The sequence below is a fragment of the Pseudorasbora parva genome, chromosome 10 (genome assembly GCF_024679245.1).
Source record: "Pseudorasbora parva isolate DD20220531a chromosome 10, ASM2467924v1, whole genome shotgun sequence".
NCBI classification, from domain to species: domain Eukaryota; kingdom Metazoa; phylum Chordata; class Actinopteri; order Cypriniformes; family Gobionidae; genus Pseudorasbora; species Pseudorasbora parva.
Window position 1 is genome coordinate 7,709,840 of NC_090181.1, and position 27,167 is coordinate 7,737,006.

At 37.7% G+C, this 27,167-nt stretch overlaps 1 protein-coding gene across 3 annotated transcripts in view; it reads right to left on the reverse strand.

Moving 5' to 3' along the window:
- eml5 (EMAP like 5) overlaps positions 1–27,167 on the reverse strand; it is a 129,143-nt gene that overhangs the window by 59,912 nt on the left and 42,064 nt on the right. For 2 of the 3 annotated variants that reach the window (XR_010908003.1, XM_067454992.1), the window contains exons 3-9: positions 26,714–26,812; positions 22,713–22,781; positions 5,816–6,001; positions 3,807–3,942; positions 3,608–3,631; positions 3,177–3,378; positions 60–197 (exon numbers count right to left, since the gene is read on the reverse strand). Coding sequence is in view for 2 of the 3 variants with exons in the window: in XM_067454992.1 (XP_067311093.1) it covers positions 60–197; positions 3,177–3,378; positions 3,608–3,631; positions 3,807–3,942; positions 5,816–6,001; positions 22,713–22,781; positions 26,714–26,812 (854 nt within the window). In the remaining variant the exon portion in view is untranslated. The remainder of the gene's footprint in view (positions 1–59; positions 198–3,176; positions 3,379–3,607; positions 3,632–3,806; positions 3,943–5,815; positions 6,002–22,712; positions 22,782–26,713; positions 26,813–27,167) is intronic. The other variant, XM_067454993.1, reaches the window with a different exon arrangement.

The following is a 27,167-nucleotide window of genomic DNA, read 5'->3' on the forward strand; positions in this document are numbered from 1 at the left end:
AGTTTTGATAAGCTTGTGGAGTATCCCTGCTCTAGGCTCTTTTGCATGGGTGTTTTTACCTGACTCTCAGTACCGTAAAGGATCCGTCTTTCATGCCCAGAGAGAGGTGGATACCGTCTGTACTAACAGCAGCACAGCGTATAGGCTCCTCCATGTTGCAGCGTGCTATTAGCGCATGATCTACGAGACTCCAGATCCTTCAGGTCAAAGAGATACACAGAGAAAAAGAGAAAGTAACAACCCATAAAGATACACAAATTAGTGCAATGAACATTAAAGATCATGTTCTTAATAGTCTTCATCTAATGCTTCATAAAAGGGTTATATTATATTATAGCTCAAGAGACATGAAGTGTGTAATGTCAATTACTGTATATTTTCTGTTCCACTAGCAGCACCAAACAGAATTACACACTGTAAGTAATCACTTGTGAAAAATAAATATACTTAATTGAACGTATTGAACGTGCACTTTTAGTATACTTTAAATCTTAAAAGTATGTTTAACATAAAATCTTACATTTAATCTTAATGGAATAAAAGGGCAATTAAATGTACTTAAAAAGTGTGTTTCTTAACACAATTAAACAATCACGTTGTAACCAAGTGTTACATGTTTGGTCTGTCTGTGTTTTTCCTATGTACTTCCTGTGTTTAGTTTAGTCACATGTTCCTTTGTTCTTATGCTGCGTCCCAATTCGCCTACTTATACTACGTCCTAAAAGTATGTACTCTTTTTGTGAAGAAAAGGTATATACTTTTGAGTGTGTAGCAGAAAAGTATGCAAGCTTCGGGACTACTTCGCCATCTTTAACGGACTCTGTCGCTTAGTTACGCGCATCCCGTCACCGTTTATCTGCCCTGTCAATCATCGTCAGATTCGTCACATTTCAAATCCTCCACATTCAGTTTAATCTCCTACCATATCGGAGAGAAATGTAGCCACTCGTTGATCTGCCATGTGTGGGTCTTTGTGGGTCAGAGACTCCTCGTGTGTTTGCAGTTTAAATATAATGATGCATTTACAAGTTAATGGCCAAACACGTCATTAAAAAAGTTCACAATGCTGCTGCAGGTGAAATATAATGTGGAAATCACTGAATAAATATATTTTTCTCAGGTTAAATATTGATAGTTGGTCACTCAAACCCCTTTATCTAAACTTCTCTACTTAACCGTCGGACTCGCACATCCATCTGTTTGTAGTTTTTTAACGCTTTTTATCCGTGTTTGTAGTTCTAATCGAATCCTCGTCCAACTCGCAATGGGTTGGGGGGAAAAGCAGCCGTTAGAGTGCCCATCGATCCATACTTCGAATTCGGACCGGAAATAGTAAACGTAATAGAAAAAGTATTTTTCGAATACTATTTAGGATGGATAGTATGCGAATTGGGACGCAGGGTTAGTTTCCCCGCCACTGTTCAGTCCCCTCGTTAGTTTAGTTATGTCAGCTGTGTCTTGTTATCTGTGGCACCTGTCACATTGGTTAGTATAGTCATCAGTGTGTGTATTTAAGTTCCTTGTGTTCAGTCCTTTTTTGTAGTGGTGGCGAAATGAAGCTTCATGAAGTTTTGAAGCTTTCCAGCCTGATGTGTTGAAAAGTGGTTCATTTCTTGAGGCTTCGAATGCACACTTGACACCTGCTGGTCAATGCAAAAATTGATTTTATATATATATATATATATATATATATATATATATATATATATATATATATATATAGACAAGACGCATCCACTTTTTACGACCAACGATGTTGGACCACTCACTTTTATTGTCTCTAATTCAGTACATGTCTGTTTAACTACCCCTAACCAAAAAAAAAAAAACACTTATTATTAAACTAATGTTAGACGCTTTATTTCCACTTTTCTAATATTTTCTCCATTTTTATTAAAAATAAATGCCTTTCCGATCTGATATGTGATGTGAAAAGGGAGTAGAACAAGTGTGGTTACAGGCGGATTAGAACCCCGGATTGATTTGTGTCAGAACTTTATGTCATGCATTTTACTGCTACACTATAGTCACGGTTAAAAACTTGGTGATTTCCGTAATTTTGTCTGCTCCAATCAGTCGTTTAGTAAACGGCAGTATATTTGTATTTAATGTAAATATGGCGTCAAACGTTAAACGGCAGTAAAAGATAAATTACCCACCCACCCACCCACCCACTTTTTATTTGCTTCAGATGACATATATATATATATATATATATATATATATATATATATATATACACACACCTCTATAATCATTCATGTATTTATGCTTAGTGTTTCATAATTTTGTAACTGGGGAGTACTTTTGTTTAACAGAGGGAAATGGAGTTCTTTAGATTAGGTGGACTTGAGAGAGGGTAGTGGTAGTGCTTGTGTAGTTTAACACGTCATATAGTCGAAGCATCCCTCCAAAAGTGAACCCTTTCTCGAAGCGCTGCACTCAAACGAGGCTTCGAACGTCATCAGTGACGTCACGTCACTAAAACAATACAAGCCTCAATACGGAGCTCCGATGAGAGGTGCCTGACGTTCTCGACACACGCTTCGAAGCCTCGGTATCAGGTGTAACATCACTACTTTTTTGCCCGATTTTAATGGTAACCTAGTAATGTTAGCCTAGCGGTGTTAGTTTGATGGTGTTGTATAGAGTGTTAGATGTTCCTTGTAAAGTCAGTTTTTGAATAAAGCTTATTTGTGTTTGGAAGTCTTGGAACTCTCCTTCAGTGCAGCATCTGACACTGTAACACCAAGCAGATAAAACAACCATTCACTACCATAGTAGGGAAAAAATACTATGGTAGTAATTGGTTCCTCTATCTGCTTTGTTACAAACATTCTTCAAAATATCTTCTTTTGTGTTCCGCAGAAGAAAGAAACTCTTACAGGTTTGGAACAACATGAGGGTGAGTAAATGATGACAGAATGAACTATCCCTTTAATGCCAGGTGCAAACAGGACCTAGTTTACGCTTAAGTTTATTATTTTAAAGTATAATCTTTCCATATAAAATTCTTTTTCGCAAGGGATCTCTTTAAAAAAAAGCTGGTTCACCATTGAATCACATTGCCATCTTGAAAAACAACAACAGCTGAGCTATTTCATTGATTATAAATTAATTACACAGCTAATGATTTATGTTTCCAATAGAGACTGAGGTCTGTTTTCAGCTCTTACCTAACAGAGCGGTCGTCGCTGCCAGTCATGGCGAGGGGTTTGGTGGGATGTACCGCGAGGGCCCATAGCTCGCCCTCACAGTGACCCTGCATGATGAGGAAGGGTTTGGTGCGATCATGTACCACCACCTCAAAAATCTCACTGTCCTGCGTGCCCACCAGAATGTGATCCCCTCTCCAGCACACACTACGCACTGACAGGCCTGCACAGATCCATCGTAAAAACAGTAAGTATGGAGATGAAGGTCATCGTGAAAGTAAACAGACATGATCCTGAAACATACGGAAGGATGTACACTGTAGACCGTCATGGATGGAGAGGGTGCTTGATAATACATAGACGTCTGGGATTGGTGACAAACAAGGGAAAGAGCTATGGATAAAACAAAGGGCGGACAGCCTGCATAAAGAACACTGACCACTACAACGCACCTCTTGAATTTTCACCTCTAGCTACTGATGAGTCATAGAAAAGGAATGTAAAAGAAGAAAAGAGATAGAGCTCTGTTAGAGACAAAGGACTTTTGCATTGTGGGATCCTGAGTATTTAACAACAAAAGATAAGTGGCAACTTAATGGATTAAACACAATAAATGTCAGTGTAGAGGAGTTTATAGAGGCTCTGACTCACCCTTATATCCCTGGTCTGTTTCCCTGAGGTCAATGACGGTGATTGGTTTGAAGTTCAGGTCCCATAACCGGATGCAGCCATCCCTGCCTCCCGTGGCAAAGCCTTCCTCACACGCATTCATGCTGAAAATACCAGACTACACACACACACACACACACACACACACACACAGGCTCAGAGAGGCTGAACATCTCTGACAACTGAAACAATTAGAGAATCTAAAGCACCAAACTTTCTCTGCACTGACAGAACTAAGGGTCAAATAAAGTATACTCGAAAAAATGTTTCCAGATCTTAAAGGAGTCATGAGAAACCCGAACTGTTCTCATTGTCTGTAAATGAAAGCATTAATTGCATTATATAAAAATAATGTAAGTAGTAGTAGTAGTAGTGCTCAACTTCCTTCTAAAAAAGTACTTTCATCAGAAACTAAATTCACACATCAACAATGTCAATTGTGAGTTAATGAGGAAGTAGAACAGATCCCATTATTCCTAAACACCAAAATACTATTTAAAGACCCTAAAACTATAAGTTGGGGAAAAGATTGAAAACGTTGATATTACTTTACAATTTGGTTAATTTCTCACTATAAGCATGCATATTATTATGGTATTGGCTATTTATTAGTACTCATAAAGCACATAATATTAATCCTTATTCTGCATGAACATATTCTACATCCTTTAATCCTACCAATACCTAAACTTAACAACTACCTTACAATGAACTATTAATAAGTTTATTGAGGCAAAAGTCATAGTTAATATTTAGTTAATAGTGAGAATTGGACCCTACATTATGTATGACCATATATTTAATAAAATAAATACATTAAGTAGCATAAATAAAATAAATACAAATAACAAATGTTTAGTAATATTCATTTATTCATTTTAGTATTTAGTTTTAGTATTTAATATTCATTTTAGATTAAAAAATATATATTACCTGAAATCTTAATATCATGAGTGGACCTTAGGAAAAAAATTATAATAGATCATTAAAAAAAGTACTTGCAACGTAATAATTCATTAAATATTTGAATAAATAAAATCTGTATTATATTTTATTATTATATTATATTATATTATATTATATTATATTATATTATATTATATTATATTATATTATATTATATTAAAATATATTATATTAAAATATATTATATTACATTGTGAAAACAGACTGTGAAAAAATGCCTTTGCTGTTTGTTCAGCAAACTCCAACCTTTAATTTAGGTAAAATTATAGAAAATCTGAATTACTTTACATAAAATAAAATAAAAGTTTTGATTTTGTGAATATTTTGGTGAATGGCAAAGAGGTAAACAGCATTTCAAACAAGACATTTCAAATTTATTTAGATGTTATTTTAAATTGTTTTTTAAAAATTTGATATGAAACTTTTAATTTATAACTTTTAAGTTATAACATTTTATCTACAAAAACATGATTGGTTAAGTGGAAATTGGAATGAATAGAAATGACTAATTAACAGACATTAAATATTCCAGGGCCAAAAGTAATCGTTTACATAAAATACGGAGCTATATCTTTTAAAAATATCCATCACAAAACTGTTATAACAGGCTAACCATTTTACAAGCCAAACTCAGTGTCACATCTGCTTCTTCTTTTTTGCACTTGTGGGATTTTTATGTGGTAGTTTATTTGTGCCTAGGTTCTGTGTTCTTTTCTGTGTCCTGTTCCTGTGGAGTTTTGTAGTTCTTTGTAGTTTTTCATGTCGATTAGTCTTCCCAGGTGTTTCCCATTTACCACTCTCATTGTTATTTTGTTAACCTTGTTTCCCTTGTGTATATGTGTGTGGTTTTTGCTAATTTGTTTTGTTCCGGAGTCTTGTTTTGATTGTTTTTTTAAATTATATTCTCCCTGCATTTGGATCCTGCATCTCTGCCTGTTCATAAATCAGTTTAAGAAGATACCCAAGTCACTCACTCAGGACAGAGGTCATTCTGGGGATGCTGTGGAAAATTCTCCTTCACTTACCCCATGAGCCCCTTGAACTGTCCGGATTAAATTGATTCCCTTCCAGACATAGATGTCTCCGTTCAAGGCACCTGAATATGTGATCTCGTCCCTTGCACAGGCCAGACAAAGGATAGTCTGAAGGTCTCCAGTCTTCCCAAACACACCACGCTTAGGGGTCAGAGCGTTCCCACACAGACTCCAAAACTGAGGGCAAGGGAGAGACATTAGTTCAAGTAATTAAAACCAATATGTAGCGTTTACTACAGTGGATCAAGCAGTCCAAGTTGGTGTTATTAAATGGATTTGCATATTCATGAAACCATGAAAAGAGGGTATGCGCTTGTGAATGAACAATATATGAATTTCATAAACACATTTGGGCTCATATCATAGTAGCACTCGCTATAGCACATAAAACAGGAAATCATCTGAAACATGAATTATAAGGCTCTTTAATTTATTTTGGAATTCAAAGATTTGTATAGCATGACAATTGCTGTTTCCTGCTAAGTTTATTTTTAGCAAATAACTGGATGCACAACAGCATGCATAAAGGTGCACATCTATTCACAAGCTAAATAAATCGTTGAGAACACTCACACGCAAGCTCACAAACATACTAATGCTTCCTCGCGTTAAACACATCATTAAAATGCACAGACACAATCTCAGTTCAGAACAAACACGGAGACCTCCCAAAGCCAGCGCATAATAATTGGCTCATTGACTGATTCAGCTGTGTGTGTATGTGTGTGACACTTCGGAGCTCTTTTTCATGAGGTCACATGCTCCTGATTAAGAGAATAACAGGGTTAACTTTGTGTGACCTCAACCTCATCCTCAGCGGTCTAGTGCAAGAAAGCTGAAGCAACCAACGGAGCCGTCATAGATGGTTAGATATATAGACTTCTGAATTGTGTACTGTGACGTGTCATAACATGTCATTTTTTAGGCTCTTCACACTTACACTGACATTTCTTAAAGGGCACCTATTATGCTCTTTTTTTACAAGATGTAAAAGTCTCTGATATCCCCAGAGTGTGTATGTAAAGTTTTAGCTCAGTAAACCCCACAGATATTTTATTTATTTATTTACAGCATGTTAAACTAGCCACTGTTTGGTGGCGAGCAAAAAAGCGTCAATTTTTGTGTATATCCCTTTAAATGCAAATGAGCTGGTGCCTCCGGCCCTCTAAAAGCTGCATGGAGGTAGAACAGTGTAGTTTTGTTTAATTACGTTTATAACTTATTTGTCATCTAGCTCTTATGCACTATTAGTACAAGCATGTTGTAGTGGACCCTGTCCAAATGATGGCCAAAACTTTACTGAAGAGTTTCATGAAGTTTATTGTACTTCACACTAAAGATGAAGCATTGTTTTACTCCAAACAACCAATGTAAGAGCTAAATAAAACAGTACAAGAAGTTTACATTAGAGTCCTTAAACTCTCTCTCTCCCTTGCATTATGCATACATAGCAATTTACACAAAAACACTAGTTACAACAAATATATACAGACCTATTCAGGGGGTGCTTAATAAACTGTACATCCTTAAAACAACTCTGATGAACTGTAATAAAGTGGACGCTCTCCCTTTCATTACTGCCGTGTCAGTATTGCTCTGGAGACTGTAAGCTGGATAATGAACAGTTGGTACAGATCCATCCTTGAGTAACAACTTTTTAGCAAAGCCTGCATTGTATTGCCCCTCGTTCACAAAGCAGTCTGGCGTGAAATGATTTTTCTGCAGACATAAACATATTTAGGTATATTTTGGAGTGCATTACCTTCAAAAAAATAAATAATCCAAGAGTCTTCAGCGGTCAGATGTCGGGAGTAAATGACGACTGCTTTGTTCATTTGTACATACAACAACAAAATACCTCAATCACTTAGGAGACATTCTTGGCTACACCTGTCGAAACAATGGTGGACTGTGTACAGCTCACTTAGGGCGGGCCTATGCTAAAACGGCAGTGTCAACCGGCATGGGAGGGGCCTGTGCAAAGTGACTTTGCCCAGAAACTGCGAACGCCTTGTTCTGAGACACTGCTTATGATTTATGGAGATTTAAAAAAAAAAAACTGGGTGCTTGGACTGGATTTTTATCATTATAGAGTGTACACACACTGCCAACACACATTTATGTTCAAACACCATGCAAAAGTGAATTTTGTGAAAATATGTCAGTGCCAATGTTTTGTCTCAAGATGCACACCAGTAATGTTTTTTTTTTCTAAGGCATGTTTATAAAAGCTACTTAATGTCAGGAGTTTGCTTTGATTCCTCGTTTCACTTTTCTCTGTACTGCTTGTGCGCTCTCGCACAGCTGTCTGTTATCTTAATACGGGGGTCTCGCTCTGCACCAATCTCAAGCCGGCTTCTCCTTTTCCCTGATCACCCAGTGATTTAGCTCTCATGTTCTTCTCCCTTCTTTGTTGAGTAATTGTTTTTTTCATTCATGCCTGCAACTTACACCTTGTCACTGTCTGCTCGTCTAGTCCTGTAGCGCCCTAGTCCTGTGTGTGTGGCAGATGATGATTTCATCCTGTTATCACCTGCCTACAAGCCTGCTCTTCTGCACCGCCGTATCTACCAAGTGAAGTGAGTGTTCGGCATTTCCAGTGTGCACTCTCTGTGCCTATTCAATGCTTCCTTATCCTGTTCTGCGTCTGCCTAGAAGGCCAGTGACTGGCAGACAGATTATTTTGTCATTTTCCCTGCTGTTCAATAACTAATTGAAACAAGATTTCACTTTTGGGTACTTTGTGCATTGTGACACGTAATGTCCAAATTGAACTAACACCTAATCCTGACTTAATCTAATCCCTGTCTGTGAAACCAGATCATAATTTCATACTTATAGTGGAAGTAGTCTGGATTATATTGCACCTTTCATTGACCAAGGAGCTCTGACTGACATGTAAAGCATCCAATTATAGTTCATTTTGGTTTGCGTCATGTTTAGGGGCGTGAAAATGAAAAGTAGATTTACCCATGATAACAGACCAGCATACCAGCAGCGGCTCTTCCATAGAGGGCGCTGGGGCGCCGACCTCCCGCCGACCTGCCTGCCTGTTTTTATTTTTATTATTATTATTTATTTTTTAATCATCTCTCATTTTGAAACATGTATTAATTATATGCTAATAATGGTTTTACTTAAGAATGTGTTTAGAACTCACTCTGATATTTGCATTCATTCTTTCAACGTTTATCATGTTGCTGCAGTAGCCAATAGGCTGTCTTCCGGGGCTTTAGTTCGCTCAGCCCCGCAGTGCTGTAATTTAAGCCAATGGTTCTCCGGTTGATACACAAAAAAAGTTTATATTTCAATCATCGTCGTCTAATTTTATGGTTTTGGGGCGCTGAAAATATCGCCCGTAGCTCTGAGAGGTGATTGACCCGAGAAAAGGAGAAAACTTACAAGAGAAGCTTTTTGCGAGGTTGGTTCGATCAAAAGGCTTGGCTAGCTGGCAATCTTTTGCTTCCCTTGCTTACCGTTTAAAACAAGTGTGATAGCTCGTGGACACAGACCTAAAACATATATCTAATATAATTTATCGTTATGCATTTGCACTTTTTCTATTTGGACACGGAGCATTAATAAACATGCAACTTGCTCAACCTGTGGTCTGTGTGGGTCCTAACACCCCAGTATAGTGATGGGGACACTAAACTGTAACAAACACTGTCCTTCGGATGAGACGTTAAACCGAGGTCCTGACTCTCTGGAGTCATGAAATACCCCAGGATGTGGTGTTACCCGGCACCCAGGCCAAATTTTCCCATTGGCCTCTGTCCTCTCCTAATTATCCCCTGATTGGCTTCATCACTGATTGGTGTCTCCTCTCGGCCAATAAGCTGGTGTGTGGTGGGCATTCTGGGGCAATATGACTGCCATCGCTTCATCCAGGTGGGATGCTACACATTGGTGGTGGTTGAGGAGATTCCCCCCTTCTATATATATAAAGCACTTTGAGTACCCAGAAAAGCGCTATTTAAATGTAACAAATTATTATAGTTGATCCGGATAAGCGCTCATTGTCACAGTTGAAAACACAATAACTTTCTTCTTCCATAAAGAGAGTTTGGCATAATGAGGGCTGTGTTCCTAGGTGGACCATTAAGATGAATTCAAAAATCACAAAGTGTATCCCATTTTTTGTGCCATATGCATCAGACATTCAGCCAATGGTCCATGGGCATAACGTCTGAGACTGAAACTATAGAAGAAGTACTTATTATGCAAATAATATACTTTTAATTAAAGAATATTCTTAATTGCAAACTGAATGTAATGTTTTTGGATACTTACAGTTTATGCATGTAAATTGCAATTAATTGAAATGTATTACAGTTTAAATTTATATAACTTTAATGCGGTTCTGTCATGACAACTCTCGGGAGATTGGTATGGTAATAAAGATTGACATGCTAATAAATTTGGCAATGTTAATGTATTTAGTCTTGGCATAATAGATCTGCAACAGCGCTGCTGCTGCAGAGCAGAGACTTGCTACTGCTAATACATTCACAGACATTGCTGTGAGCATGCAAGACAAGCTTCTGCACATGTAACATATATGAAATAACACCCCAACAAAGTAGAAGACAAGGGAAAATGGCAACATCCTCTTTAACACAAACATCTAAACAGAGCATTTACAGGTTGTACAGTCAATGGCAAAAAAGCTGTTGTGCAACAGTTGACACATTTGTAAAGCAACTTTTCACACACAGTTTCTATACAGTTGCACAGGGTAATGGGAGAAATAGACAATACAAGTTATACAAGTTATATACAATTTCCTTAGTAAAAAATAAAAATAATTTTGCTTTCTTCTTGCGTATTTTTTCAGGAAATATTTTTTAATTTCAACTTAAAATGTCAGGAGATACATTGTTGACGTTACTGTTAAAAATGCACTTCCAATAAAGTGAGTGTCGGCAAAAATGGTTGTCATTTTCTATGTTGAGGCAGCAGGGGTGTTGTCGGAAACTGCTGAATGTAACTAATAAAGTAACTTGTAATCTTACTTAGTTACTTTTAAAATCTAGTAATCTGTAAAGTAACTAAGTTACTTTTTAAAGGAGTAATCAGTAATCGGACTACTTTTTCAAAGTAACTGTGGCAACACTGATTAGGAGCGATAAAAAATGACGAGCTGCACAGACAGACTTGCATAACACTCCAGCTAATGCTTAGTAAATCACGATTTACTTTAAAGTAAAACTTTTAATTTAACATTACAAACTGTACTTAAGTGACATAAGAAACAGTCGTGAAAGTGGTTCTCTATTTAAGCCCATTTAAGGATTATTTTATTCATTATAATTAAGTAAACATTTTCAAAAAGTTCAAAAAATATATAAAATCCATATCACGCACTTCAGAAAGGTTAGTATATATATAGGGTTATGAACTGAAGTAAAAAAAAAAAATCGGGAAATGCCAATATCATTAAGTCTAAAGTAGTGTTTAAAGCAGAATTTCTGGCAAAATCAGACCGTTTTTGTTGTTGTTTTTAACATAAATCTAGCAGGGTTTTCCAGTCAGGGCATCTGGCAAAAGCTGACTCAAAGAGAATGAAAAGATGAAAAAACAGTCACTGGCCCATTAGCAACCTTGCACTGGGGCAGACGGTGCGGTTCCAGACAGCCAGGCTGCATTATGTCAGAGAGATTCAGAGCCATGGAGGATCACAGGCTCCGCTGTTTCTGCAGGTCTGTGCTCTGGTAAAGCTTTAATATAATCAAAATGAGTCAGTGCTATTCATCTGCCAAGACTCCATTAGAGGCAGACTGTCTTCATCCTGAGGCACGTCCTCCCCCTGTCTTTCCGCTCTACGGGGACAGCCACCTCCTGCTTGTGTGTGCAAGCCACCCCGAATCCAGCACATCTAGACTAATCAAACAGCATTAAAGTCACCAAGACAGCTATAATTAGCATACTGCGAGAAGGAAAAGGATAATTTGTCCGGGGTGGCCCACTACACCTTAATCTAGTTACATCTAATTGTGTGGTCTGCGGCTCCTGTCACATATCTGATTTCTAAACCACTGTTGTTATGGCCCTGTTGTAAATATGGTAATTTTGTTGGACCCTGTGGGTGAGGCTGTGATTATGTTGTGTGTTGTGGGAGGCAATGAGTGGGATTCTTTGAACAGACTGCCTCAGTTTGCTCTAGTCAAACTGTACAGGATCATCATGAGACTTGCACTATATATGCCGTTAAGTGGATTGAGAACAGCCTGGAGGATCTGAATAAAAACCTCAGGAAATTTGTCAAAAGCTCAAATACATGCAGGCGCAATGCCTATGGTTGGAATAGAATACAAGCTGCCATTTACAGATTTTTGTACAATATATGTACAAATATAAATATTTCAAACAGTTATGCTATATTGTAGTAAGCAGGTGCATTGCTAGATTCTTTGTAATCCTCCCATTAAATTTCTTAATAACATTTTACTGGTAAATCCATCAGAACCAGCAATGTTTGATTCATAAATGAATGGTTCAAATGACAGAGGTGTGACCATGTTGCTACTGTAAGTAAGTAAGTGAACAAGTAAGTTCAAATGTAGCACCTTCTCAGACAGTACGCTATTTCAGACGCACCAATGCAATCGCTAGTTTCTGCTTCTTCTTCACCTGTTTTGATCAGGAGATTCAGTATTCTTTCAGAAGATGTGTAATAGATGTGTAATATCTGTCAATGGCAGGTACTGTAAACCCTAATGTTGTCTTTACTTAAACAAATCAAGTAATCTTGACTAAATATTATTAGTTTAGTCCAAAAACTCAAAAAAAATAAGTTAGTATAACTTATTAACCTACAAAATGCATAAACTTAAGATTTCAAGTTGTATGAACTGAAAATCATAATTAATCATAAAAAAGCTCACTCTAGTCTTGCTTTGATGCGATTGGCCATGCCAGGAGTTCTGTCTGTCAACGAGAACTAATTCACTGATTGGAGGACATTTATAAAAGACGATCCTTTTCTAAGATGGAGACTTTTTCATTGTGATGCAATCTTAAATTCGATAAGTAAAAATTTGTAAGTTACTAAACCTAACAATAATATGTGAACTAACTTATAACTAACCAGATTGACTTTATTTCTGTTTTAATGAAAAGTAATAGTTTCGTTTAAAGTCACCATGATGGAGATAAGTGTTTGCTTTAGTTGGGCTCTTAACCCTTGGCTGTGTAATATTAATAGTTCTCTGGCTGCTTTGTGTTTGTGAGATACATTTGATAAGGAACACAAAGTCCAGAGAAAATATCATCAAGTCATCACTTGAAAACATCATCACGTATTAACAAAATCCTTGATATCATGCAGAGTCTAATGCTCTAATTGTCAAAGTGGTTTATAATAGTTTTAAAATATTAATATTAATAGCCATGAGATCCTTCACTGTTGTGGTAATTGAACAATGTATTTATTTAATTATTATTTTAACTAAAAGTTTAAATCTACGGCATTAGTTAGACCCACACACAGATCAAGAATCTGCATATGAATTAGGGATGCACCGATACCATTTTTCCAGAACCGATCCGATCCGATATTAAAAATGTTGAGTATCGGTCGATACCGATACTAAACCGATCCGATACCAATGCAGTTTTGTCTATGTAGAATTTCTAAGCCTTAGTGTGTAGAATTGAATAAATTAGATTAGTGAATAATACAGCAGCAAAAGTTATAAAATCACGAGTGCACAATAATTGTATAAAATCTAAACATTTAGTTGGGAAAAAATAAAGGAAACCACAAAAGTGAATAACTGTAGCTGTAAATCTGGTACAATATGTTACACAAAATATATTCATGAAAAACAAGAAAATATATTTATAGAAATAGGGCCTATATACTAAGAAATTGCATTTATTTTAAATGTATAGTGCATATTTTTAATGAGCCAGCAACATATAGATAGGGCAGAACAAGAAAGGCTATTAATAAGGCTTTCATAGCGCAACAGTAGCATAATACAGAGCGGCACAAAGCGCTTATGCGCATCCCGTGCGCAGAGTCACATGCTCACAGCCACAGTCATAGACGCTCACAGCGCGCCGCGCTCCGTCCGCATCGAGAAGTTTAAAACAAGATATAGACGCGTAGTATATCTATGCAGTCTTCTTATAAGCTGTTTATTTTAACAGTTTAACATTTCAGTTACTGTGTGTGAAAAACAATATAATAACTAGTCCAGTGTTGTGATCTAACAGACACCCGGTAGAATGTAACAGGGTTTACAGCAATAAACGCCAGCAGATAGCCATTTTTTTGAGAAACCATAACGTTAGAGCGTTATCTACAGATCAAGAATAATAACAGAAACAATAAATAATCTTGGAAAGTTTCATCGTGTTGAGTGTCGTAACCGAACGCGACAGTTTAAAGCTGAATGGAGAGTGACTGACAGCTGCAGTGGAGGGAAGCATTGACGTGAACTAATCTGTACTCGCAATAAACGATGGAATGGCTTCAGAACACTTATAATATAGTGCACGAATTGTTGATGCTTTATAAGGTTTTTGTGCCTTTTGTGGGGCGCTGAGGCTTAACAATAACACAGAATATTATGCGCACAGTATCGAATTTGGATCGGTCCTGTCTGTCCGATACCCGATCCAGCAAATAATGGCAGATTGGAGCCGATACTGAGTATCGGATCGGTGCATCCCTAGTATGAATCTCTACAATGGTGACAATAAAAAAATAATACAAAAATCTGATAAACAGAGCAACTCTAAACATAAAAAAGCTACAAAAACATCAGAACAAAACAGCAAAATTAAAGGCAAATAGTAAGAATCAAAGAAAATTAGTCACAATTTAGATTCATAATTTATTCTTGCCGCAATGCATGTTAGGACCCATGGGGAAGTTTTGATTGGTAGAACCCAGCATGGTGTCCTGAACTGGTGTACCAAGTTTGGTGAACTTAACAATTTAAGTACAGTGAACGTGAGCACCAAGTTAAGTGAACTTAAATATACAAGTTTTGTGAGACTCCATTACTCAATTGAATTGAGGGAACGAGTTTACTTAAATGAATTGAGTTAAATCAACTTATTAGGGTTTTCAGTGGGTTTTCATTTTTTTACTAGTGGGTGCAGGGCACTATAGTTCATTTATGTAAGTGAGGATAGCAAAATAAAGGAAACTCTGACATAGTATAACCCCAAATTATCAGCTGACAGCATATTGGTTGATAGTAATCCATTACATACCCTTCTATGAAAGTTATTTGACATTATCAAGATGAATTTGTTTTTAACACAGTTTAACTGAATTCTTGTCATATTTTATTAACATTTTCTAAACTATAGCGAATAAACTCTGATAATGTGAGAAAATGTTGGTTTGACTGTAAATTATGGAAAAATTCTTCAATGGCAGGGAAAGAATTAATTGGACTGTTTAATTGTCTAAAAAAATCGTATTTAAAGTTTTTTTAGGTGTTGTGGGTCGATGCTCATGCCTGATGTCACATAAAACACCATGTGTGTCAGGACCGCTAATGGTAGAGTGTTCCGAATCAGTCACTTATGAGTTATAATTACAATTAATATGTATGTGTGTAATATGTAGAGTATGTCCAGTTTCTTAAATGCTGAACTATCTTTAGCTTGCCTTGAATAAATTATAGAACCACAAAAATATTGCTTTTCATCTGGCACCAGAGAGTTCCAGTTTCTCAAGGGCTCTTTTAAAGAGAGAGAGAGAGAGAGCGAAACAGGGGATTACAGTGCGCTAAATCTTTGGCATGCATTGAGTGCATAATCGCTGAGTGAGCGCGGGCCTGGGGAGCAGATGTCATATGGTTGAGGGGGTAAAGACTCAGGAATTATGTGGGACAACTGCTACACCATTCTAACTAGAGGTGGCTTATAGGAAAGAATGAAGGACGTAGTAAGAGAAAAATACTGACACAGCAAGAGATATAGGGGATGCACAGTGATCTGAGGAAACAGTCATGAGAGAGAAATAAAGAGAAAGATAGAGAGGGACAGAAAAAAGGATTAAAAGGTATAGCCCATGAGGATTGAGGATTACTTCATGACAGGAACCTCAGGCCAAAGCTGATGAAAGAATGATGAAAGGAAAAGAGACTCTTGGGTTTTATGTAAGGTATGTGTATTGTGCAATATTTTACTTATTTAATGGGGAAATTGTAAAAATTTACTTCTATGACAGTGTTGATATGTTTGGTCCTGGCAGAATAGATCTGCTACTCTGCTGCTGTTGTTATTATGCTCTTAGTAAGTGCAGGATTTGCTACTGCCAATAAACACACGCACTTTATTGTGAGCAAGTAAGACATGCTGCTGCTGTACAATATAGCATGCATGAATTACCTGTAGCAGATCTATTCAGGTGGAGCTGGGGAAGGTGAAGGGTTTCTGAAAGTGCAGGAACTGCTACAGCAAATGTAAACCAAGTATTTGAAGGTTGCGCAAGCAAGCTCACTGGCTACTGATACAGCAGGAACCAATCAGCTGTGCCCTATAGAGAATGATTGGAAGCATGTTGAGTTAAGGACCTATCAGCCTCTAGCATCTGGAGGAACTTTCATATCTGCTTATGGCCAAATTCTAAGGTAGGAGAATGCATTGAAACAACAACTGTACTTGATTGTACAGTTCGAGAACAAACCTCTGGTTCTTGCAGAAGCTCAACAGCGCTTGCTTGAGGGGTGAGAACCAAGCATGTCATGCAAGCTTGTTCGAGCTTCCACAAGAATCAACGAAGGTACATTTATTTATACAATTAATTATACATTAGTTTATCCTCTTTGATGAGTTCTATGTATGTGCATTGATCAGTGTTTATATGTGAATAAAATCCTAAATCTGTTAATCATAAAAAGCTACTTGTATTAAACCGCTCAATTCATTTAAATTACTTGTATAATGACTGTATGAAGTTTTTTTTTTTTTACTTTTAGTTGTGTGGATAGACAAATTGACAATGGATGGACAAACATAGCAGCATAAATTTTGCAAAAACTCCATATATCGCACAAAAAAATGTATGCTTGCATGAGGTAGTTTTTCAGGCAATTCGAATAAAGGAATATTTCGTAAAACTGCAATGAAAAATGTACAGGTCACCTTTCATACGTAAAAGTTGATAATTCTTTAACTCTGTCCCCGCCAAACATAGAATTTTATGTTATTTGTGAGAAAACTGATTTTTTCAGGTTTTGATTAGAGAATATCTTCATAAATATCTTCATTTGTGTTCCAAAGATAAACAAAGGCTTATTTACATTTACAGCTTTGACTTTCAACTGCTTTGTTGGTTGAAATCGCTGTATGTGTGAACTTCCCTTTAGAAATAAATCAAATTGGCAAGCAAGTTTTTTGGAAGAGGGCTTCTGTCTCCTGAGAGAACAACAATGATGGTTTCACAACCATGGAACACTCTCGGAAACCATTTGAACCATCTTAGGGTAAAGATACAGGAAGACCGCAATCAAGTCAGTAGAACTGTATTTTTAACAGTATAAATCAACAATTAAAAAGGAGCTGAAAAGGAATTCCACAATTCCTTTCATCAAGCTGAGCTGAACAAGTCCTGTTCCCCTTCTTAAACTAACATTATTGAAGGGTTCTTCTCAGAACTGAGTATGCAGACATGAAGAGGTATGTTATACAAGTTGCGTTTACACGGAGCTTAAAGGGGGGGTGAAATGCTGTTTCATGCATACTGATCTTTTTACACTGTTAAAGACTTGGAATCCCATACTAAACATAGACAAAGTTTCAAAAGTTAAGGTGGACGTTTGATGGGAGTATTTCTTTGTCAAAAATACTACTTCAGGTTAGTCATAAGGTTCGGCAATTTTTTTTCGATCATGGGTCCACTTGACGTTAAAGTTTCGGAATTTCCTTGTATGGGCCGTACGGACAATTCTACCGGAAGAGCGTGACAGAGAGAGCGAAAGCAACAGGCTACGCCCATCAAAGCGCTGGCTCGTAGGCTGCGCTGCACAGGTGATGTGACTTCAAGAAATTAACAATGTCACCAAAAAAGTGCGTTTTTGGTTGCCAGACCAAGATAGTCCTGTACAGATTGCCAAAAAAACCCGCGTTAAGGCAACAGTGGATGTAATTTGCTTTTCCGGATCAGCAACTGAGTTGCGCAAAGGTTTATGTCTGTTCACTGCATTTCGGTGCCGACTGTTTCATAAACAAGGCCCAGCTCGACGCCGGATTTTCCGATCGCCTAATGCTGAAGGATGGAGCAGTCCCAACGATAAAGTTCCCAACGTTAGAACCGCAGGCGGTGAGTAAGACTGATTCAAATGTCTGTGTTATTGCCAATGCTCATCAAGTAGCCCAAACATGATCACGTATAGTTAATTGATCAATGGAGCATGCGATGTGTAGTGCGTGTACATTTGTTTAGCTGGCCACTATATGTGTAACTTTATGTTTGTGTATTGTAAAAGCACTCCAAACAACAATACACAAAGAGGGGGGAAATATGTTGAACTAAATAAGCGCGCTTCTTCATTCAAATGCGCTACTATTCCATGTATTTCTATGTAAACACTAGCCTGCCGTGCAAAACCAGTCCGCTTACTAACGTTACAATTGTCTACACAAACCACGCGTAAACACACACACACACACGTGCACAACTGCACTTCCCACATGTACACCTTCAAAGACAAAAATACGACGATATAATTCATGTATAAATATGTAAATAACACAAGTCGCTAAGCATATTATATAGTTAGTGTATAACTTGTACCACATAGAGACGTCCTGCTCTAGTCGTTTTTGCTGCTGCTCCTGTTCAACTGCAGCCTCTGGGTCTGATTCCGGATCATAGATGTATGGCTGTATCTGATTAAAAGCCATATTTTTATTTTGAATAAAGTTTTTTCCCACTGTTAGGGATGACACAGCTTTACGACGCACTCAACACAACAGCGGCGCGCACACGTCATTATTTAGCTCCACTCACACGATACGCCCCCACCCGCTCGGCTTTTTTCGGAAAGACTCGGAACAGCGCATCTTTCTTATATAATTATTAAAAAAATAAAGACTTTTCGGAGATATGCAGGATGCAATGCTACTCTATAGGTACTCAAGATTGACATGACACTGACTGAAACTGAGTGTTTCACCCCCCCCCTTTAATAATACGATAGTAATTGGGATTAATAGCACAGTGGGAATAAAAAAGTCACATTTAACCACGTCAATTGGAGTGAATTGGCCAAATCCAAATAACATTTTATTCTGATTGTAAGGGGTGGATTAAACCTTTTCTAATCCGATTGAGAGGACATGTAAACACTTGATCGGACTGAAAACCGAAACTGGAAAGTACTGCGCATGTGCAATGACGTAGAAATGGCGTTATGATGTATGACACGTGGAACAAGCTGTTGGACGCGACGCCAGGCACAGCACAAGTGTTTTTTGCTAGTTTCAGCCAGACGCAGTTATCACTTTCACGTTCTGCGTCACATTGTTTAAATAGCAATCTCTTAACTCACAATTTGTTCACCCATGGGTGTGCTGGTCTGAAAACCAGGTGTGTTCAGGCGCCTTGTTGGCGCATTGCTATTTTGAGGAACTGAAAACGACATAAACCTGGTTTAAAGTCAACAGTGCAGTATTGTTTGTGTTATTTAAAGGGTGTGTTAGTAATATGCGCCTACAAGCAAGTGCACAACGTGCGTACACTCTGCTTATTACACACACACAGGAATGCACAGCAGCACACAAACATTTTTAAATATACTGTATATAAAAAAGGATTCCTATCTGGAGAAGCGTTCAGGTTTATTGTCAGCAAATTTAGCCATGTAAATAGCGAATCCGCCATGGTGCAAGGCAAGCACAACTGGCTTTAGTAGGGAATGGGACATTGCACATTATGCCCAAAACACATGGTACAACATTCATGGTACATTCATGGTCAATGCCCAAAATTCATGGTACAACCCTTTTGGACCATGAATGACTGTCATGTCATTCTAAAATTCTCCTTCCACTCATCTTCTGTGAAGTGGAGCAGACAGCGTTCCACTAGTCCACTAGTTTCCGACTTTCATCCACAGACGCCTTGTTTTGGGTGCGGCAAGGGGCGTTTTTACTGCTTGATTAATAATATAAGCAGCCTAGCACAAAGCTCTCCTAATTAGGACCCAAAATAGATCAATATCAAATATTCCGATTTAAAGCTTGTGGCCTCGACTCATTCACTATATTTAGGGTTCATGCCAGCACTATGTTTAGATTCATCAATCGGAATTAATTAATTCAGCTTGAAACAAAAGGTGTGCATGTAAATAATGACTCACTGTTTGTCCCAGTTCTGCTATAAGAGCTGTGTGGTTGAGTGACAGTGAAGGGAAAATGTGTTTACTATTGAAGAGCTTCTAAAAAATGTAAGGTCCCATGGCATGACATTTTTATTTTATGAGGGTTTTCAACATTAATATGACTTCCCCTAGCCTGAATGTTGTCTCCAAGTGGCTAGAAATTTTGATTGGTGTAAACCAAGTTCTTGCTGTCTTTTTCTACCTTTGAGAAAATGAGAGCCCAGACGAGCTGATCTTGAATTCTCCTGTTATGACGTCATAAGAGGAAAGGTTTCCTCCCCTTCCTCTGCTTTGCCCGCCCAGAGAATTAGTAGAGAATGGGTTCAGCTAATCAGTCGCTGTACCATATGGATTCAACAGCACCGCCACAAACAGTGAGTATCAGTGTTCGTTAATGCCTGATCTAGGATCAGTGAGTTCTGATGTGTAGCTAATCATTCAAGTTCACACAGACTTTCTTTTTAAATCGTTTAAAACTGTCAGTCCTGCCGCTGGCCGTCTGCATCAGAGAATCAAGCCAGTGACTAAAACGATCAAATCAAGTCATTTCTGTTAGCAGCATGAAACAAATCTGTTATTTAAATGATTAAACTACAGAGAGCAATCAAAGAACACTCTTTATTATGTTCGGATTGATCAATCACACGTTTGAATGACGCTGCTCATTATGCTCAACAGAAGCTCTTACTGTATTCATGTCGATGTCATGTTTGTTGTTAGTTGTGGTAAAAGCATTTTGTGAGAGAAATAACGTTGCAAAGTTCACTCGTGTTTATTCAGAGCTCTCAGATACAAACAAAATAAACTCGCGCTCTCAAAAACTCTTCCTCAGCAATCTCTCCCCAGCTCCGTCTTTCTCTCTGGACTGGCAGCGCCGCAGCTGCTGCTGCTCACGCCCGACTAAACCACGCCCCATCCGCACGTTATCTCATTTCAAATGCAAAGATGTCAGCCAATCACAACAGTGGGTGTTTTCACTGAAGTCTCACAGCAGACACGCCTCTTGAAACAGAGCATTCTAAACAGAGAGCTAATATCAGCAGTTTTGTGCAAGTTACTTCCAAACTGTAATATATTATAGATTACTTATTACTGCTATTTAAAAGTAATTCTTTACATTACAATATTACTGTCTCAGAATTGTAATGCGTTACATTACTCCTTTGTAAAAACTCCTTTGTATTACTTTTGAGTTACTTTCACCAAAATAACTACAGAATTAGCTCTTAACATTCTAAAATGTAAGCTACCACAGAGCATTTTACATCCAGTAGAAGGCGATATGATGAAGAATAATAATGACATGGGCTATCCAGGCTAACAATAGAGAATTGGCAAAAAAGTGAATGCTCAAGACAATGCAAGAAATCATGACGATCCAACTCTGTTATAAGTATTATTTTAGAGGTAAAGTGATTATCTGGCAATATCTGGGAATAGCTTAGGTCTGTTCATAGACACAACAGAACTGTAAGAACTCTAAGTTATGACAATAACTTTGTTCTTTTCTTATTGTTGCAACATAGTTGCGAGATAGTTATTTCAGTTTTAGACAAAGGTTGCATTTGACTGCATTTGCATTTGACTAGCCTCTCTGTTATCTGGGCTTTTAAATCACTATTCTATTTAACCGAAATGAACATGCGCACTGCCGCTTGGGCATTAATAACGGGAGCGGATGTGCTTTCAATGAATTCCTATCAAAGTTAAGCTTCCATATGAACTGAAAACGCGCCAGTGCGCGCACACAGTGAATGACAGCTCGTTAGTAAATGCGCGCTCTGTGCGGCAAAGCAGATTTGAGTTTTGGTTTAGAATTAGCCTATTATTCTTAATGAAATACACAACACAATGACAACCCCCCTTTAATAGGCGCTTTTACATTTCACTTTGAAACCAAATCTTCCGCGATCATCTGTCAGCTCAAGATCACACGTTCGGATCATGCTTATAGCAGACACCTTCCGTTTTTATTTGAACAGTCTGTTCTCTAACTGAACTAAATTACTTTATTATTATAAAAAATCTAAATCTAAAATTGATTAGTAATGCCTTACACTACTGCGTTACAGCAAAAAGTAGTAAGTTACTGTAATGTATTACATTGTAATGCGTTACTCCCAACACTGAATATCAGTATAGAAAAAATGCCTTTTATTTCTAAAGTATGACATTTTTTGATGTAAAAACCATACTAATAATATAAGTACACCGTAGGAAACATAAAACAATAAAAAAAAAAATTCATGCCATGGGACCTTTAAAGCTAATATGAAGTCAAAATGGACTATTTGCTCTTCTTCTGAAACGAAGGCTATTGCTTTATGTTAACTTATATTTATTCCAAATAGCAAATGGCATTGTTTTAGCAAATTCCATTCTGGTATGCTTATCTCACTGAATATCCTGTTTCACTCAGAAAGATATTATGAAACTAGAGTGGGCTGCAAACAGCGATTCACATTGACTTTCACAAGTACAAGAATATTTCAACAAGCCGTTCTGAAGCCAAAAAGAAAAGAGAATAGCAGTACCTTGATATGTTTGACTCCACAGCTCACTAGCTTGCTTTGCTGATATAGGTCCCATGATATGTCAAATATCTGTATGAAGCAGAAAAAGAAAAGCACAGTATGATGTAATATATTAGTGAGTATTTTCAGAACTTCTTCAAGTATATGCTGGCTTTAAGCCTTTTTGGGAAAATCCTATACTTGCAGGCTGTAAATCGTATTTTTAACATGATAGTTGGAATTAAAAGGTTGTGTTTATTTAGCACTAGTGCAGTAAAATGCAGTGCAAATGAAGTATAACTGATAAATAAAGTGACAGTAGACAGAAATGTAAACTCAAAGAAAACCTGCAAAGAAGACTCCAGACAGTGAAACGTGAATTTGCAGTTGTCATTTTGTGTCAATAAGTTAAATACCCTATTATAATATGTATTGCTATATATTGTATTGACAACTCATCAGTTAAATATTTACCATCGTATATTCTGCATGACTGGATGTTTTTTTTTTAAACACTGACAAAAAATATACAAGTTTTAGGGCTGGATGATATATGTATATAACATTGATATAAGTGATCACCTGGATTTAGACATACCTATTTCGCATTTATAAAGCATTCACAGGCAAATTTGCTGTATTTCCCCGGCATCGAAATCAGGCTCATATAAATGTCAGGAAACAATTCCTGGCTGCATGTCAATATTCATGGATCACTGGATCTTTGGTTAGTTGTAAGTAACACTATATTGAGGGGACAGCCATTGGTAGTGGTGTCTGAAACCATGGGTGTCAGAAGAATACAAACAGGGCCGGCGCTCCGCACACGCACATCACGCACTGCGCGTAGGGCACCAAGTGCTTGGGGGGGCACCAAAAAATCTGGGTTGTGAAAAAATCATGACAATAGGCTACTAGTATAAATGACAAATAAAATATTTCTAAAAGCATAGAGGCCTAGACCAAATTAGTCGAGAAAAAGGTGAATCTCTGTGCCAGTCTCCCTCTGGTGCCCCCCCCCCTTCCCCACCTCCCAGTGGTCTGTTCGATTATCCCTCAATCAATGTCAAATTTGGCAGACACCGACCTCAGACATGGCCTCGAAAAGGCACCAAGAGTCGGGGGCGGAAAAAAGAAAAAAGAAGAGACAGCGGGATGATGCTCGCGGGTCGCTTGCAGGTAAGACAATAGCCACGTTTACATGCACGTTTTTTAAGTAAAAAGTGCTGGGACAAACGCTGTTAATATGAGAGGGTGTTGCCAAGCTGTCTGTGGCATTATGCCAACATTATCTTAATAACTTCTAACGAAATAAAAAGTTTACCCCTCAGAAAAATTAACTTTCCTCTCAACATTATAACCTGGTGTGAGCGCGCCGCGGCGCGCACTCTTCAGTGGTGAAGGCGCGCGCTGTGTATCGCGTCATATAAGGACGCACACTCAAAAGTAATCGGGTCAGGTCGTTTACATGGTGAAACTTTTCGTTTGATCAGTTCATGAAAAGGTTTATCCCACCCCTCTCAAACCGATTACAATTTCATTCGGTTTGGGCATTTTTATTCCGATTGAGGTGTTTATATATATATAAACATATATATATATTATATATATGTAAAATATTTTTTGTCCCGAGCCGACCTTGAAAAAGCAATTCATGCCTTCATCAGCTCGAGGATCGACTACTGTAATGCCCTCTACACTGGACTAAATACATCACTTCTCAGTCGCCTTCAACTGGTACAAAACGCTGCCGCACGTCTTCTCTCTAACACATCTAAACGGTCACACATCACCCCTGTCCTCCGCTCACTTCACTGGCTCCCAGTGCAGTTTAGGGTGGAGTATAAAATCCTATTGTTTGTGTTTAAGGCCATCCATGGTTTGGCCCCAGTATACCTCACTGAACTAGTAAAAATATATCAGCCAGCCAGGACACTCCGTTCTTCTCATCAAATTTCTCTGGTTACCACAACATACAGGTATAAAAAGTTTGGAGGCCGGTCATTTAGTGTTCTAGGACCTAAGTTGTGGAATGCACTCCCTGTGCACCTTCGAAACATCACGGTGCTGAGTATTTTCAAAGCACATCTGAAAACACACTTTTTTAATCAAGCTTTTGACTTTTAGTCTTGTTCTTGTTTGTTTGTATTTGTCTTTATGTTGTTGTTTGATGTTTGTTCTGGAAAGCGCCTTGTGCACCTTTTGGCTGCTGTAAGGCGCTATATAAATAAATTATTGATTGATTGATTGATTATATGGAGCATTTAAGTGGTCTGGCTGTCATCAGCATCAATGGGGACGTGGCTCAGAAACTGTCATATGATGACCTGATAGCTGATTTTGCAGCTAGGAAATGTAGGCGTGTGCCTCTGTAGGGCCTCTGACAACTGATGGTAGTGAAAATGTTTAATATAGTTCTATAGAATAGCAGAATGGTCTCTTTATAGAGATGTAGTCCCTCTGTTGAGTAATTTCTACTGTGCAGTTATGCATGGTTATTTGCAGTTTAAAATGTGCACTTTAAAATTCATACTTCATAAAATTCATACACTTATACTGTTATTTGCACTAAACTTTTTTTGCACTTTTAACTTTGTGTTTACATTGTTCAGTTCCAATTATTCCAATTTACAGCAATAATAGTACAGTGGTAAGGCGCATGGCATCAAGTTTTGACGCGAATCGCCACAAGGTCGACTCGCTCTAATCCCTTTTACCATCACATATCAGATCAGAAAGCTATTTATTTTCAATAAAAATTAAGAACGTATTAGAAAAGAGAAAATAAAGTATCTAATGTGTTTAATAATAGTGGTCGATTTCAAACACAAACCTGGATTCCTTCAGGTACTAATGACATTGTGCAGGTGTTTATGTGCACCTGTTTTATAATTATGATCATTGAAGGCATCTACACTCTTGGGTACAACACACGCAAAACAACCAGAGGTTGGTTGAGTGTAAGAGAAAAAAAGTTCTCAGCAGATCATTTCAAAAATTACTTTTATGGTGAAGTACTACTGAATCAGTTTGAACTATTTGTGTTACAGAGTCAAAGAAATCAGGAAAAAATACTGTATGTGCAAGTGATGTATCATCATTCATTGTAGTGTTATTTAAAATTAAATTAAATCTATCAGGACCATCAAAAGAGGAATGACAAGTAGCCTACAGTTTGGATTGGATTGGCAATAGCTTTGCATGGATAAGAGCAGTGGGCACAGCAATATAACCCCACATGAACATTTAACTGTAATACTGTTACATTATCTGTAATATTAACTGTAATAATTATCTTTGATAATTTTCTTGATGATAATGACATTAGGGAATGTCAGAGGCTAAATCCTGACTGTGTACAAGAGGAGGAGCTGGGGATGCTGGAGCTCCTGAGCCACTGAAGCATAACTGAAAATGCAACATAAAGAGAAGTAGGCTTTAAGTAGACATTGATCAGCTAAGCATGATGTATGACTTACTCAGTATAGCCTGAATGTAACTAAATGACTTAAGAAAGGCTCCTAGAAACTGAGAGGACAAAAGAAACATTACACTGCCTGCCTATTGTGTCTATTGGTGTGTGTGTGTGTGTGTGTGTGTGTGTGTGTGTGTGTGTGTGTGTGTGTGTGTGTGTGTGTGTGTGTGTGTGTGTGTGTGTGTGTGTGTGTGTGAGCCTGTTTATGTGGTTTATGAGGACACAAATTTGTATAACTACATGGGTATTACACTGGTATTACACTATAAATGTGGTTTATGAGGACACAAATTTGTATAACTACATGGGTATTACACTGGTATTACACTATAAATGTGGTTTATGAGGACATATCAAATGGAAAATGGAATGTGTGTGTGTGTGTGTGTGTGTGTGTGTGTGTGTGTGTGTGTGTGTGTGTGTGTGTGTGTGTGTGTGTGTGTGTGTGTGTGTGTGTGTGTGTGTGTGTGTGTGTGTTTGTGTGTGTGTGTGTGTGTGTGTGTGTGTGTGTGTGTGTGCGTGTGCGTGTGTGTGTGTGTGTTCTTACCCGGTCTGTATGACCAGGAGCAGCTGCCAGAACTTTCCCCCGTCTCCAGTCCCACACACAGATTGTGTTTTTAGAGTCCAAGCCCACAGACACCAAACACTGTAAAGACAAGACAGAAAAGAAATAACAGAACTATAAAAAGTTGGCAAAATCCATATCGATATACTACTACTTCAGGAAAATTTGTGTAATAATGTTTCAATAAATAAAAAAAGTCAGGATTTACTAAAGACACGCAGTGCTAAATTAGCACTGAAAAGCCGTGGGCAGGGTTATTTTTGTGGCTGACCTCATCACATATGCATTTGTAGGAGTTTCCCCTATTAGACGAAAAATCGATGGAAGGAGAGTATTTATATTAATCTTTATTTATATAGCGCTTTTTACAATGCATCACGCAAGGCGATTTACTAAGGTTTGCACTTGTCAATTTACTAGTATTTGCGCCATTGTC